The sequence below is a fragment of the Gopherus flavomarginatus genome, chromosome 3, assembly GCF_025201925.1.
Source record: "Gopherus flavomarginatus isolate rGopFla2 chromosome 3, rGopFla2.mat.asm, whole genome shotgun sequence".
In the NCBI taxonomy this organism is placed as follows: Eukaryota; Metazoa; Chordata; order Testudines; family Testudinidae; genus Gopherus; species Gopherus flavomarginatus.
Window position 1 is genome coordinate 121,840,399 of NC_066619.1, and position 16,003 is coordinate 121,856,401.

The 16,003-nt window shown below is 41.8% G+C and overlaps 1 protein-coding gene across 13 annotated transcripts in view; it reads right to left on the reverse strand.

Moving 5' to 3' along the window:
* SUSD1 (sushi domain containing 1) overlaps positions 1-16,003 on the reverse strand; it is a 142,397-nt gene that overhangs the window by 82,925 nt on the left and 43,469 nt on the right. For all 13 annotated transcript variants that reach the window (XR_007772992.1, XR_007772988.1, XR_007772987.1 and 10 more), the window contains exons 10-17: positions 15,622-15,716; positions 13,922-14,108; positions 12,785-12,879; positions 12,386-12,572; positions 10,182-10,276; positions 8,133-8,322; positions 4,190-4,284; positions 1,287-1,473 (exon numbers count right to left, since the gene is read on the reverse strand). Coding sequence is in view for 5 of the 13 variants with exons in the window: in XM_050943052.1 (XP_050799009.1) it covers positions 1,287-1,473; positions 4,190-4,284; positions 8,133-8,322; positions 10,182-10,276; positions 12,386-12,572; positions 12,785-12,879; positions 13,922-14,108; positions 15,622-15,716 (1,131 nt within the window). In the remaining 8 variants the exon portion in view is untranslated. The remainder of the gene's footprint in view (positions 1-1,286; positions 1,474-4,189; positions 4,285-8,132; positions 8,323-10,181; positions 10,277-12,385; positions 12,573-12,784; positions 12,880-13,921; positions 14,109-15,621; positions 15,717-16,003) is intronic.

Genomic DNA, 16,003 nt, shown 5'->3' on the forward strand with positions numbered 1-16,003 from the left:
CTGTACAGGTCATCTGAACAAGTAATGAACTCTCTTGCACAGCTTGTGAACTCTTACAGGATGACAATGTAAAGTGTAATGCCTACAGGTTATAACTGTGGATATTCAAAAGCATCTCAATCAATCAAATTCCGGGACATGCTTTGTTCTAACAAAACACATGACCCGATACAACAATTCACTACTTTTGAATGACAACTCGGCAATTTTCAAGCAAAAATCATCCAATAATTGCTGTTCATCACTAAAGTGATCCAGAACACTGTGTGCCCTACACAATAACTTTTGCACAGAAGGAAGAGATTTCTTCCCCCTTCTATGACGTCTTAAAAGCTAAGATTTACTATTAAAAAAGTACTGAAGTATTCATGATTTGGAGAATATCAGATAAACAGCTCCCTAGTTCTTCACTGGGTATCCAGCAGATAAACAGCTGCACCTAGTGGCCGAATATAGTTACAGAATTCAAAGCACTTGCTAGGTTTCACCTGTCCCACCCGTCTGCTGCCAACACCAAAGCTAGTGTTTCACTGTGTTGTTGTTTTTTTTTAATCTAACCCAGAAGCTTTTCAGCATAGGAATGGTACAAAAATGTCCTAATTTAAACCAGTTTAACTGGAATCAAAATAAGCTCAAAGGCTGCAGATTTTATTAGTGCAGTTTTCTTTATGGAAAAAATTCTGGAAGCAAATTACAATTAAAACACGAAGCATAACATGCTCTTTCTCCTCCTCTGCCAGCAGTGCCTTTTTGCTGGAATACCTTTTAATATCACCATCGGTAGCGATATCAGTCTATGGTACTCATAGGGCCCTCATTATTGCAGGATCTGAGTACCTCACAATCTTTCAACCCCTGTGAGGTAGGGCAGTGCCATTATCCTCGTTGTACAGATGGTGAAGTGAGGCACACAGAGACTAAGTGATTTTCCCAAGGTCATACAGGAAGTCTTTGGCACAGCAGGGGATTGAACTAGGTCTCCAGAGTTCCAGGCTAGAATCCCAATCACTGGCCCATCCTTTCTCTCCAGTTACCCTGTGATGCTGAAGTAACATTTAAAAACACGTGACAGCCATTGTCCCAGTGCTTTGGGATTTGTTGACTCAACAAGAAACAGCATGAAATCTGTAACAATTGGATTACAATGTTTGAGCACAGGGCAGGAGTTTTTCAACAATCCATGCTGAGACTTTAAGTTCAAGTCAGTCGTCAATATTGCCACTTAGGCTACGCACTCACACTCAAGCGGTCATCTTGTTAAAAAAAAAAAAAAAAGTAGGACGTACCAATAATTGGAGTTGTCATGGAAACTAGCACAGAAAGATCCAAAGCTGCCATGGAAATATTCACAGTGTAATTGGTGCCTGGGCGCAAATCAAGACACACCTCTGGAGTCTGTCCATAAGCGGTGAGGTTAAAGGCCATTTCATGAAAGAACTCCTTCTGATACCAGCGTCGACCCTGTATGTGAAACTGTAATGAAACAGTTACAGTGCTGAAAATGGAAGGCTTTGACACTTCGCGTGAGTTCAATTTGTGAGATAGTCTAACTAAACCATTTATCATAAACTTTATGAAAAAGTAATTTACCATATCCTTGTTAAAAATCTACATGAGCATAGAAATGTATCGTATTAAATTTGTTGAGCGTTACTATAATCAAAACATTTCCAGGTTTTATGAAGACATAGCATGCTTGTGGATAAACTTTAACAGAACTATGCTAAAGCTCATTCTTGCACTTCATTTCTCCCTCTCCCCCCCCTTTTTTTTTTGGTAAACAAACCCCAGCCCCAAAACTGCTAGTTTGCCAGCTAACAGGAACCAACAGCCTACTCATGTATCTTCATTGCGGAAACAGGACATTTACAAAAGTGGACCCACTTGCATGCTGTGCAGTTATCATTTGATCCTGAAAGGTGTTAATTACTATCAAATCCTACTGAAGTTAACATAAGAACAGCCTTACTGGGTCAGACCAATGGCCCATTTAGCCCACTATCCTGTCTTCGGACAGTGGCCAATGCCAGGTACTTCAGAGTGAATGAACAGGAGAGGCAATTGTTGAGTGATCAATCCCATTGTCCCCTTCCAGCTTTTGACAATCAGAAGCTAGGGACACTCAGATCCCGTGGTTGCACCCCTGACGACCTTGGCTAATAGCTATTGACTGACCTATCTTTGAGGAACTAATCTAATTTTCTTTTGAACTCTCTGCCTTCACAACATTCCCTGGCAACAAGTTCCACAGCTTGACTGTGCATTCTCTGAAGAAGTACTTCCTTTTGTTTGTTTTAAACCTGTTGCCTGTTCATTTCATTAGGCGACGCCTGGTTCTTGTGTTATGAGAAGGAGTAAATAACACTTCCTTATTCACTTTCTCCACACCAGTCAAGATTTTATAGACCTCTATCATATCCTAAGCGGAAAAGTCTTAGTCTTTTTAATCTCTCCTCATACAGAAGCTGTTCCATACCCTTAATCATGTTTGTTGCCCTTCTCTGTACCTTTTCCAATTCTAATACACCCTTTTTTAGATGGGGCGATCAGAACTGCATGCAGTATTCAAGGTGTCGGCATACCATGGATTTGTATAGAAACATTATGATATTTTGTTTTATTATCTATCCCTTTCCTAATGGTTCCTAAAATGGTTAGCTTTTTTGACTGCGGGTGCACATTGAATGGATTTTTTCAGAGAACTATCCACAATGATTCCAAGATCTCTTTCCTGAGTGGTAATAGCCAATCTGAACACACTTTTATTGGATGTGTAGTTGGGATTATGTTTTCCAATTGGCATTACTTTGTATTTATCAACATCAAATTTCATCTGCGATTTTGTTGCCCAGTCACCCAGTGTTGCGAGATCCCTTTGTAATTCTTCGCAGTTTGCTTTGGACTGAACTATCTTGAGTAATTTTGTATCATCAGCAAATTTTGCCACTTCACTCTTTTTCCAGATCATTTATGAATATGTTGTACAGCACTGGTCCCAGTACAGACCCCTGGGGGACACCGCTATTTACCTCTCTCTCTTCTGAAAAATGGCCATTTATTGCTACCCTTTGTTTCCTGTCTTTTAACCAGTTACTGATCCATGAGAAGACCTTCCTTCTTATCTCATGCCTGTCTAGCTTGCTTAAGAGCCTTTGGTTAGGGACCTCGTCAAAGGTTTTCTGAAAGTTCCAGTATGCTATATCCACATGAAATGAGAATGCCCAGTCTCTCTCAGGACCAAGTTATAGACAGCTGGGCTTGTATGTACGCTTGTAGTCATGCATATTTTCCACTGCTCTGGTGCCAAATAGTCACAATGTTAGTAACTCAAAACAAACAATTTCACAGTTCTATCTAGTCTCAGTTTTTTGAGTAAGAAAAAAAATAGACTGCACGCTCTGTTTAAATCTTACAGGCTGTCCCTCAGTTAGAGGGATGCAATAAACTCTGGATAATCTCTAACTGTGGAAACTTTAGATAAGAGCAGCCAGTCTCGGGCCCACCACAGACAGCCTCAGTGGAGGGTTCACAGCAGGGTGAGGGGATCATTGAGACTACATGGCAAGGCACATTGCCCTGTTTGAGTTTGTGTAAAGAACGAGGAATAGCTGCAGAAAGGAAGAACAACAAGCACGAAACAGAGGTGAGCAAGAAACAACAAAAAGCACGGTTGTGTGTAATCTTTTTCAAATGATGATCCACTGGCCTGTTCAGTTTTCTTACGATGCTGCATGCTAGGTTCCCCGGTCACTGTGACTCAATGCCATGCAAGAAGAGTGGAGACAGGGGCGACTCTATGTATTTTGCTGCCCCAGGCACGGCAGCCAGGTGGCTTTTGGCAGCATGCCTGAGGGAGGTCTGCTGGTAACGCGGATTTGGCGATTTGCCTGCAGGAGGTCCGCCAGTCCTGCGCCTTTGACGTACCCACCGCCAAATTGCTGCCGAAACCGTGGGACCAGTGGACCTCCTGCAGGCATGCTGCCAAAGGCTGCCTAACTGCTGCCCTCACGGCGACTGGCAGGCCGTCCCCTGCGGCTTGCCGCCCCTGGCACATGCTTGGAGAGCTGGTGCCTGGAGCCGGCTCTGAGTGGAGACCCGAAAAACAACAACATAAGATGACTCTGGTTTGCCAATATTTGCTTGATTTTGATTTTTTTAAAATAAAACATTCAAAATATGTATCACTTACTGAATAGATTTCCTTCCTACCAGCTCTCCTTAGGCTTTGCCTCCATTTCAAGCAGGTGTCGTTAAGTATCACCATATTACTGAAGGCTTCCTTTACTGCAGAGAGAGTGAGAAAGGGGGAAGCCTCATAACTAAAAACATTTTTAAAACTTTCCTGTAACATTATTGATCACGACGCTTAAAATGACACAGTCTGAGTCTGTTTTTACTTTAAAGGATCCAGTGTCGTTTGGAGGGAGTGGAACCTCATTCCTTTCTGAGTGCCCAAATATTGTAAATCGGGTATAAAATTTTAAAATGAAATTATGGTTTTAAAAAAACCTGAATGTAGTATTAAAGGAATTTTAAAGCCTCCCCACAAATTAAGGTAAACATCAGTTGCCTAAGGTCTAGGGGAGGGTGTAGTTTTATAAGGGTGACTTGGTTTTTCTCCTTTTACAATCAAAGTAATAGTGGTAAGCAACGGCTTTGGGGGAACAGCATCTACCACAAGTCAAATATTTCTGTTTCAAAACCTGCTCCCTGCTACATATGGGCCAAAATGACACAGCCAATAGAAGCAGTTCTCATTGAACCAGTAGGAGGGAATGATGGGTACCTGGCTTCTTGTCAAATTACACCAGGGCTTTTGTGGCATTTCCAAAAGGAATCGCTATTGACAGTGGTAAATTCTACGTGTGTTACTGCAGAGCTGAAAGTGCCAATTGGCTGTTGCTGTGGTACAAGGGCATTGGTTGCTGGAGATATCTTCCCAGAGGAGCAATTCGGTAGGTACTGGAGTAAAGTGGGAATTTTGCTTTCAGCCCATCTCATCTCTTTGCACCACTAATGCAGATGACAAACATTATGAGCCAGATTTTCAAGACTGCTCATCAACCACAAGTGGGGTCATATTTTCAAAAGTGCTCAGTACCCGGCTATATCCAAGTATTCCCACATCTTGAAAACCTGGCCACTTGTGTAAGTGCCTAAGTGAGACCTGATGGGTGATAAGCAATTTTGAAAATCTGGCTGTACCCTCATTTTCCCTAAAATTTGGGGTTGGGGGCAGGGATTCCTCGAACTACTTATATTCCAAAAAAGCCTCTTCCTCCAGTGAATAAACAAAATATTAAACATCAAATGTTTCAGGCTTTGATGATCAAAACACAACATGCACAACAGTTTTGTTTAGAAACTAAGACCTACTTTTCCACTGAAAGAACAGTACTATTCATTTAGGTTACATTCCTCAAAACAGTATCTCAATAACACTTAGCGCATGGAGTACCAGCTTATCTGTAAGGTTATTTTAAAATAATATTCATTACTTCCCAGTCAGACTCAAAAAAAACTTAGATTTTTGAGGGTACCATTTGGACAAACAAGGGCTAAGAAATTCTGATACTGTATCCTTAGTGTATAGAGTTATGCTGAGCCTTTGCAGCACATACACTATGAAAAAAAAAAGATGCGCTGTTGCAATTCTTAAGCATAAAGATGTGAGTTAAGGGAACAATGTCAGTTACAGTAGAACCTCAGAGTTATGAACACCTCGGAAACAGAGGTGGTTCTTAACTCTGAACAAAATGCTATGGTGGTTCTTTCAAAAGTTTACAGCTGAACACTGACGTAATACAGCTTTGAAACTTTATTATGCAGAAGAAAATAGCTGCTTTTAACCATTTTAATATAAATGAAACAAGCACAGAAACAGTTTCCTTACCTTGTCAAATTTTTTTTAAACTTTCCCTTCATTTTTTTAGTAGTTTACGCTTAACACAGTACCGTACTATATTTCCTTTATTTTCCTTCTGCTGCTGCCTGATTGCAAACTTGCAGTTGCAAATGAGGTTTGTAGTTGACTAGTCAGTTCGTAACTCTGGTGTTCATAACTCTGAGGCCCTTCTGTATCTCCTTTTTGATTACTTAAGCCAGGCAGCTTAAAAATATGGCAACAATGTGTGGGTGTACACAAATTTATTGATGTTCAAGTACCACACAAGGCATTTATGCCATTCCTGCTACACCCTCAGAAGCTTCTGTTACATCTTTCACCACACAGGTTAGCTGAGTGGGACAAAGAACAATCTTATTCCAGTGTCCCCAACTCTTGATAGAGAGAAGCCATTGCATAACCACCTGTCCCAGACCTGAGAAAATGTGCAGGAGGGAAAATACATGAGGCCCCTCCCTCCACCACGCTGCTAAAGAGAACTGTGATCAATTGTTCTCTACGTCCACTGAATGTAGGGCAAGAAGTAATGGGCTTATTCGTCAGCAAGGGAGACTTAGGTTAGATATTAGGAAAAGATTTTGAACTATAAGGGTAGTTAAGCACCGGATAGGTTACCGAGGGAGGCTGTAGAATCCCCATCATCAGAGGTTTTTAGGAACAGGTTGGACAGACACCTGTTAGGGATGGTCTACATTTACTTGGTCCTGCCTCAGTGCAGGGGGCTGGATTTGATCGCCTCTCAAGGTCTCTTCCAGCCCTACGCTCCCCTTTCAAGATAGATGCCTTGTACTCCTTTCCTTTGGGGCTTATCTTATTTCATTAATGAAATTAAGGCCTTTTTCACCAATTTAAACACTAACACTCAAGTCTGTCCTCACTGACATCTGTTTCCAGCAGCAAGACAAAACATGATGTTCAAACAACTATTTTTAAAAGGCTTCAGTTCTCTCCAGAGCAGCTTCAAAAGGACTGCTGACGGGGAGAGAAAGATGTGAAATTCAGCTAAAAAGAACAAAAAATGTTCAACATTTTACCCTGACTTCTTTTTTTGCCCTCTGATTGGTATAGTCATATGATGGAGGCTGACATGGCAAACAAGTTCCAAGTGCTGAGCTACAAGGTCATGGCCAGAAAGTTTTGGTACATCTACACAGGGATAAAAGACTCGTGGCATGGCCCAGGTCAGCTGACTCAGGCTCACGGGCTCGGGCACTGGGCCTAAAAATTGCTCTGTGGAAATTCAGGCTTGGGATGGAACTCAAGCTTTGGGACCCTCCACCCTCACTACCCTGAGTTAGCTGACCCAGGCCAGCCATGGGTTTGACTGATGTGTAGACATGGCCTTTGTAACACAGTTGGCAGGTTCAAATCTTTCCATCTTATTTTCTCTTTTCTAAAGATCAAGTGGAGGCACAAGGTATGTTTCTTTATGGGCTTGTCTATGCTGTGCATTAGTCCACAACAGAGAGGTATAAATTCTCATGTGTACTAGCATGTCCTTCACTAACTGGCCTGTGTGTTTGCGCACACCAAAAAGTTCCTGAGCGTGCGCTGATCTAGTTCATAGGGAACTCTTAGTGCTCAACAACAGGGTCGATAGGCCAGTTAGTGTGCAGAACACTAGTGCGTACTATAATTTATTCTCCTCTGGTATGGACTATTGTATCACGCAGACAAGCTCCACATCTGCAGAATGTCTTGGAAGCTTACAAATACTAAAGCCTTCTGGGTTTGCACTGTCCTTCCCACGAACATTCCTCCAAGAGTTAGGTGTGTTAATGCAACAGGCTAAATTTTCCTGTCTCAGTCTCTTGGTGAAAAGGAATGATACTGTGATTAAAACACAAAGCAAGGAGATAGGAGATCTGTTCATTATTTGTTAAGTGTTTTGATGCCCCTGGTTACAGGGTGTTTTATAAGCGCCACGTACGATCAATAGTAATTACTTACATCAGAAGCACAAGGTTGTAAAGAGTGTGATTTTTGTTAATGGGTTTAATCTCATTTAATTTTAAGCTTCCTGGATCATTTGCATTTCATTTTAATTTTTAGTCTTCATCTAACATTTGCATCTCACATTTGGACCTCAAAAGGTTGACAGGTACAAAGTATGCGACAGCAAGAGAAAATGTTTTCTGATCCACTTTCTGGGCTCCAAAAAATGAAATGAGACTCGCACACTGACTTATCTCTATGAGTTATAAATGTTCCAAAGCATCATACCTACCCTCTGTCTTAATTGCTATAGTAATTAGGGCCGAGGTCCCCTTAGAGGATGCTGTAGTAATGTTCACCATGTAGTTAGCATCAGAGTTCAGCTCTAAACACACCTCTGGAGTCTCTTCATCTGTTGTGAAGTTAAATATCATTTCACGAGAGAATTCCTTCTGGTACCGTCTTCGTCCCAATATATGAAACTGTTGTGGGATTTAAAAAAAGATGATTATATTAGCAGTGGAGCTCCAAAATTCAGAATGCTGGTTCATTAAAGTCACAGCAGCCTACTTATCCTTGCTTTAAAGGGACTGAAGAGCTGATGAGCTTTGCTGAGCAGAGATGGTCGGCTCAATCAGAGCCTTAATTTGTTCCCACCTACTAAAACGATTATTAAAATAATTGGCACTTGTCCTAGGCACTACCGCAATACAAATCAGAATAAGCCACTCTGCCCCAACGTTAACGCTACTATATCTGCTGTTAATTTTCCTGTACTTTTGCACATTTTTCTCCCTGGTCCACAGAAGCATCAGCAGTTGGTGAAGAACAGGGAACTCCAAGCTTCCATCTCATCTGACCTGGCTGGGGCAGTGAAATGAATGGCCAGGGTTGGTTTGAGATTCGGGCATGGATGAGGGTGATCTGATGGAGACTCAACATAGACACTGTTACACTTAACTATGCCTTTATCACCTCCAGACTAAACTGCTAAGAAGTGCTCTAAATGAACCTGTTTGGAAGCTGAATTTAGTGCAAAATGGAACTGCTCAGCTAAGTGCAGGAAGCACATTATCCCAGTGGTCTTCAGTTTGTACTCACTGCCTATTACCTGTTCGATGCAGTTTAAGGAATTGGTTTTGACCTATAAAACCCTAATAGTTTCAGGCAAGACTACTTTGTACACTACCTCTTCCCCACCTCAGTTGTGAGCAACGAATGCACTCAAGCTAATGGTCCTTGTGGTGTATAAGAGAGAAGGATAGTGGCAGGTCATTTTCCAGGAATGGTCCCCAACTTTGGAACTTATGCCCACCCTGGTCTGTTAGAGATGGGAATTTTTAACCACCTGAACATGCTGTAAAAAATCAACTTTTTATCTGGGCTTTTCACTGGGATATTGCCATTGCCTGAATGTAGGATTTACATCATCAAATTATTAGTTTAATTTATCCCGGTTGGGCAATTCATTTCTATGCCTTTATATTTCCCATTCTATTGTTATTTTTGCATATTCAAATATTACAGAAGTACCTAGAGCCAAAGACAGGCCCTTTCAAAAAGTCACACAAATAAAATGCATCACACTAAAACACGTTCTTCAGATTAATCTACTGAACTGGATGTGAGGCTTCAGTATATTCCTTCATTGCTCAAAACAAATGTTCCCAACATCCACGTGTGGTAGGAAATGTGATCTAGTGCTTAGCGCCGGGGACTGGGAGCTGGAAGACATAGATTCTGTTCCTGGCTCTGACACAGATTTGTTGCATGACTTTGGACAAGCCGCTTTGCCTCTCGGTGACTTCAATGGGATTTAAACATGCGTCTAAGTGCTCTGCTGAATACGGACAATTTCCTGAATCAGGGCCTTAATTTCTTCCCACTTACTAAAATGATTAAAATTATTGCCGTATGTTTATACAGCTCCTAGCAGAATGAGGCCCTGGTCCATGACTGGGTCCTCAAGGCACTTCTGCAGCACAAAATATATAACAAATGACTCTCTCCCAATGCTATAGTATCTAACGGTACTATATTTGCTGTTAATTTCCCTGTAACTTTTCATATTTGAACAGAGGTGGGCTCAAGCATTAGGCCTCAGTCAAAGTTTGGTGAACTCTTTACCCAACCTGATGACAGGGATGTATTTTTTCCCCTCAATCATTCACCCAGCCTCACTGAAAGTGCTATATGGTTCTTACTGGAAAGAAAGAGAAAACAATTTACCCTTCATTCAACACTGTAGCAGACCCAGCTAAACAAATCTTCAAAGCTGTTCAGCTGCCCAGATTAGTTCCAAAATTCCCCCTCAGACACACACAGAAATTGTCTCACTTACTGTGTATGTTTCCTTTGTCCCAGCTCTTGCACCTTTTCTCTGCCACTTCACGCAGGTTTCATTAAATACAGAGACATTGCTGAGCAATTCCTCTTCTGCAGACAGAAAAACAAACACCAAAGGGAAACTTTTGCTGTTATCTTTACAATAAGCTAAAAGTACCATTCATCTCACCCTCTCTAATGTGCTTTGTGATGTGTCTCTTACAAAGGATAAAATAGGGCATACAAAAAATAGAAGGGATGTTTTAATTTCACCCTGTAGACTCCTGAAGTTATGAATATCAGATCAAAGTGAAGGAGCAAGTACAGCGCTAGAGATTATTTCACTGAGTACCAATCTGGCACAGACTGCCATGAATAATGAAAACGAAAACAAACAGTTAGGTTTTGGTTTTTAGTGTATGACAGTTTCACTTCCATTGGCTAGAAAGTCCTGAAAGAGGACATTACAGTTGATTCATTTCATAAGAAGACGACACTACTGCTATCTAGGCATTTACCATTTAGATAAGCATGGTGTATCTTGTTTTAGGATTCTCCATACAGACTCGATCCTTCTTATACTGGAGGCCAATCCAGTCTGAACAGGCATTGGGAAGCTGTTTCACTCTGCCTTGAGCATTCTTACGAGTGCAGTATGTATGCAATTTGCATACTGTGCTCTGTATTCAGGGTAATGCACTTCACTTTCATGTGGATGTACATGTAACAACATTGTCCTCTAGAAGGTGGAAAGCAAGAACGTGTCTGATCTATAACTACTGACACCCACTAGAGAGATGCTCCCTGATCTCAAGCAGCAGAGTGACTGTTTTTGGATCTCACAAGAGTGACTGGTTTATAGATCTTTAAACTGGTGTATGAAGCAGCTCTACAATGAGGACTACATCGGCTAACACAAATTATATGGCAATAAAAAAGCAAGACTGGATTAGGAAATGGTGCATTCCCAGAAACATTTGCAAAAAGGAAAAAGAGGCTTATGAAACCTTAAAGAAAACCACCTTTATGAAATCACTTTAGGAAGGGGCGATGTCTAGACTTAAAACAGTGCTTGCGATCTGGGTTCATTCATTCATTCTTGTTTGTTTTTTAAAGCATCCTTTTCATCCTTCTTCCCACAAGGCTATCTATTTAGTGATGAGTTGTTATTAACAGTCACGCTTCTACAGCACTGTAAATTCACAGGATATTTTGCATATCACGTAAAAAGATGTTTTAGAGCCCAAAGAAAATGCAAATCAAAAAGAACAAATGTTCCAGTACTTTGTCAAGCAAATCATTCATGGCAGTCAATGGGCATTTTGCCTGAATACAGACCGTACAGTATTTATCCCTAATTTAGACAAGGCAATCAGATATCCTCTTAATGCTCCTGCACATCTTCCGATAACTCTGATGGGTCTTGAGAAGGAGCAACAAGAGAGGAACTTACCCCCTTAATGTGACAATGTAAGACTGATTGCTTCATAGATTTCGAACCTCAAATGTCTCTCATTGGAATAGTCAGAATTCAAAACATAGTAAGCTTGTTATTATGCACAGTCACTGCACTAGGAATTTAACCTACTACTCTTATTATAATAATTTATTTGTATGACTATGGCACCTAGGAGCTCCAGGATCAGGACACCATTGTGCTAGATCAGTGGTCCCCAACCTTTTTGACTGGCAGGCACCAGCCGAAGGACCACTGTGGCGGAGCACCCGCCGAAATGCCGCCGAATTTTGGCGGCGATGCCTCTCGATGATGTCGCTTGTCAACGGCAAGCAGTGTCAGCGAGAGGCGTCCCGGCCGAAATTCAGGAGCGACGCCTCTTGATGATGTCACTTGTCAACGGCAAGCGGCGTCAGCGAGAGGCATCCCCACCGAAATTCGGGAGCGACGCCTCTCGATCACATCACTTGTCGGTGACAAGCGCCGACATCAAGAGGTGTCCTCGCCAAAATGCCGCTGCGGTATTTCGGCGGGTGCTCTCCCGGGGACCAGGACACGGGCGCATTAAGATGCCCCCGCGGGTGCCATGGCGCCCATGGGCACCACGTTGGGGACCCCTGTGCTAGATGCTGTACAAACAGAACAAAAGACAGTCTCTGCCCCCAAAGAGTTTACAACTGAAGTATAAGAAACACCAGATGGACACCAACTGATGGAAGAGTACAAGGAAACAATGAGACAATGTCCAGAAGAACAGCACTTACCAGCTGCTGGGAGCACTATGGGGATTTGTAAAACAAGCTTGGTAGATGCCTCAGTGATAGATACAGTGTAGTTTACGCCCAGGTGTAGAGGCAGGCATACCTCTGGGTTCTCTTCCTCTGTGGTGAAGTTAATCATCATTTCATGGGAGGATTTCACCAAGTATCCCTGTTGTTCCTGTATGTGAAACTGTCACAGAAATAAACCAAACAAATTTTTTATAAGATCGTCAGAAAAACTCAGGAGCTTCACACAGCTGTTTAAAAATCAGGTCAAATTACTAACTTTTTTCATAGCTTTTTTTTTTTTTTTAAGGATTATTAAAACTTCCACTAAAATCTTTAATCCCAAATCCTTGCTTTTCTCTTCAGCTATTAATAAAAATTACATGTCTCACTCACCAGATAGGTTTCCTTCACCCCAATTCTTCCAGAATGTCTCTTCCATTTCAAACAGGTATCATTAAATACTGAAACATTGTGGAATCCTTCCTCTTCTACAGAACAGAAGAAAAGGAAAAGTCATAGCCTCTCAAAAAACATTGTTCTGCACAGAGATAAATTTCCTCCTTATTGCATTTAAAAGCTAACCTGATGTTCTTGTCATTTACAATTGATTATTTGCAGTAACGGTTAGAAGCTCTGCTGTGCTCTGCACAGTACTAACACAGAATACGAGCGCGCTCTGGCACTGAAGAAATGACAATCCAAACAGACAAGACAGAGAGCTGAAGGCGAAATCGAGGCACTAAGAAGCAAAGTAACACGATCACACAGCAGGTCAATGGCAGGGCTGGGAACAGAACCTAACTCTCCAGTGGGCCACGTTGCCTCAGTAGTCTCTAAATGTTCCCCTCAGACCTGTATGGTGGATTTAAACTCTGATATTTTGCTCTGGTTTTATGCACTTATGTCTCACTATTAACAATAGGAGAGCCAAGCACACAGAGAGAGAACAATGTTGGACCCAAACTACACCCTGCAATTCTAAGTTATTTTTTTCCCTTAAATGAATTGCATTTATCATATTTTTAAAAAGATTTAAAAAAAAACCCCAAATGTTTATACCAGAAAATATTTTCCAGTAGTTTCATCCTCTGCATACGTATTTACATTCAATGTATGGTTGCCAACACAAAAATATGGCAAGTTTCATTTAAGCAATAAAGCGCACTACAGACAATGTATTTCTGTACACCTCAGAGAGTGCCAAACAGTGGAAAACTGAAGTCCTGACCATATATCCCCTGGTCCCTTCCACACAGCTTCCCTCCAGCAACTAATTAGCCTGACCGTATCTCATTATTTTTCATTTCAAGGCCTACTTGGCCTGACCATACTTTATGGTCCTTCATGCAGCTTCTCTCCAGCAACCACGTCACCTAGAGCTTTGAATCCAATAAATGCATTACTCCTCACATTGGCAATCCCTCACCTAGTTGACTAGAGCCAGAATGAATCAGCCACATGAGCATATTTACTGGGAGTTGCCTTCCCTTAAAGCTAACAGCTAAGTAACTCAAATAGTATGACACTTACCAACTGTATTGATTGTTACAGTGACTGGTCTCGAGGGCTCAGGAGACAATACAGTGATGTTCACAGTGTAGTTACTGCCTGCTTTTAGGTCTAGACACAGCTCTGGAGTTTCTTTCTCTGCCGTGAAGTTAAACGTTGCTTCATGAAAAAATGCCTTTTGATGCCATCTTCGCCCTTGTACATGAAACTTTTGAAGGAAAAGAAAGTCAAAATTTGAGTTCTACAGCCCTTGCTGTGTATTTTATGAATGCGAGTATTGCAGTCAGCATGTGGGTTTTCAGTAACTTCATGCAACCACCAGCATATTCTCTCATTTTATCATCTCTCACCATCCCATCACCTTACCCTATGCAATGCAAATCTCTACTCTAACAACAAGTCCCCATCTCTACACATGGATTCAATTCTGTATTTGCAGCTATATTCATCTTGCCATATTGATTGCTTTTTTACTATACTAATCAATTTGCTCCTTATTTTCTTTTGCATTAACCATTGTGCTGCCCTGTTAACAGATTCACTGCTTTTTAATTAAGTCGTTGCTATATTCTCTATCATTTTCATACTGAAATGAACATACTGGCCTATTACCGGATACCGTGTTAACATGCAGGGCAACATTCAGCCATCAGGACTCTGAAGAAAGGGAGCCAGAGTCTATTTGGGAGCAGGAGCTAGAGGCAACAGCCTGGAGCTGACTGTGGAGAGAAAGCCAAGCAGTTTAGGGACTGACAGGTTGACAGCCAGTCTCAGAAGCAACCGGTCATTGGTAAGGGGCTACCAGTGGTAGCAGTGGATGTGGATAACCGGGAGTGGCCTGTGGGGATGGATCTGAGCAAGATTATAGGAGCTGGATAAAAGGACTGAACTCTGGCAGGGGGATCTGCAGGCCAGTGCATGATTATCTCTGGCAGAGAGGCAACCTGGAGTGAATTTTCCTGGGCTAGGCTTGAGGAGCACCAACTTGATGCTCCTGCACTGCACTGCCCTTAGAGGCTTGACTGGGATCTGTTGTGCCTTACATTTGTCATCTTTTATTTGTATCTTAAAGCCAGGAGTAACTGCACTGTTTATTTAGGGGGGAGGGATGGGGGGAAAGCACATATAAGGCAAAAAATAAAGTGATCCTTTGTGATAAACCACAGTCTGCAAGTGTTTACTGAAACCCACCAAAGGCTAATACCTGAAGCGCTTGGCGCACCTACAGCTCTTGCGTGGTATACCCAGAACACTACCAAACACCTCAGGGACTGGTGTGTCACAGCACTGAGAATGACTCCCTATGTTGGTGTCCATCACAGTATGTTTGTTGCCATATTAATTGATTTGCTGCTGCTTCACAGGAGTCCTCCTGCTGCAAACATTTCAGTAACTTCACCAAATAATTACTGCCATAACTCCCATCAAATAAATACGGACTTTAAAGGCCACATTTTCAAGGGGCCTTCCCCCTGGGCTCCAACCCTGGAGCCACTCGTTCTCTGCCTGCGGAGTTTCCGCCCATCTGATCTCCTTTCATCACCGCATTCAAATGAGCACAAAAAGGACATTTTCTGGAAGGAGGAAATGATGCAGACTGGGGACTAAGTGGGAGGAAGTCAGCAGAAAGCAGTGTGGAAAATACCATTTTCAGCCAAAGTGCCAATGTACCAAGGGACAGTCCTGCAATGGAGAAACCACGAACACTCTGTCTTGCTTACCAAATACACCACCTTCAAGTTGGTTTCTCTAGTGCTCCTTCTCCACTTCACACAGGTTTGATTAAATACAGACACGTTTCCAATGGCTGCCTTCACTGTAGGGGGAGGAGGGAATATTAAAGTCACGCTAGATAAACTGAAAAGATATAGAAATAACAAATAACCAAAGTTAACATACACCTACATTTGGAAACTCACCACATTAATTACCAATGGTGTGTACTGAGGACTGAGAAACTAGCTCAGAATTATAAGTATTTGGGTAAAGAAAATCTTATCAAGAGCTGCAAGCACTGGGGGAAAAAGCAGATTAGAAAAAGAGAAAGATAAGTGGAATCAGTCTATGATAATCTACGTAGAGAACTGAGGGATAAAAAGAACC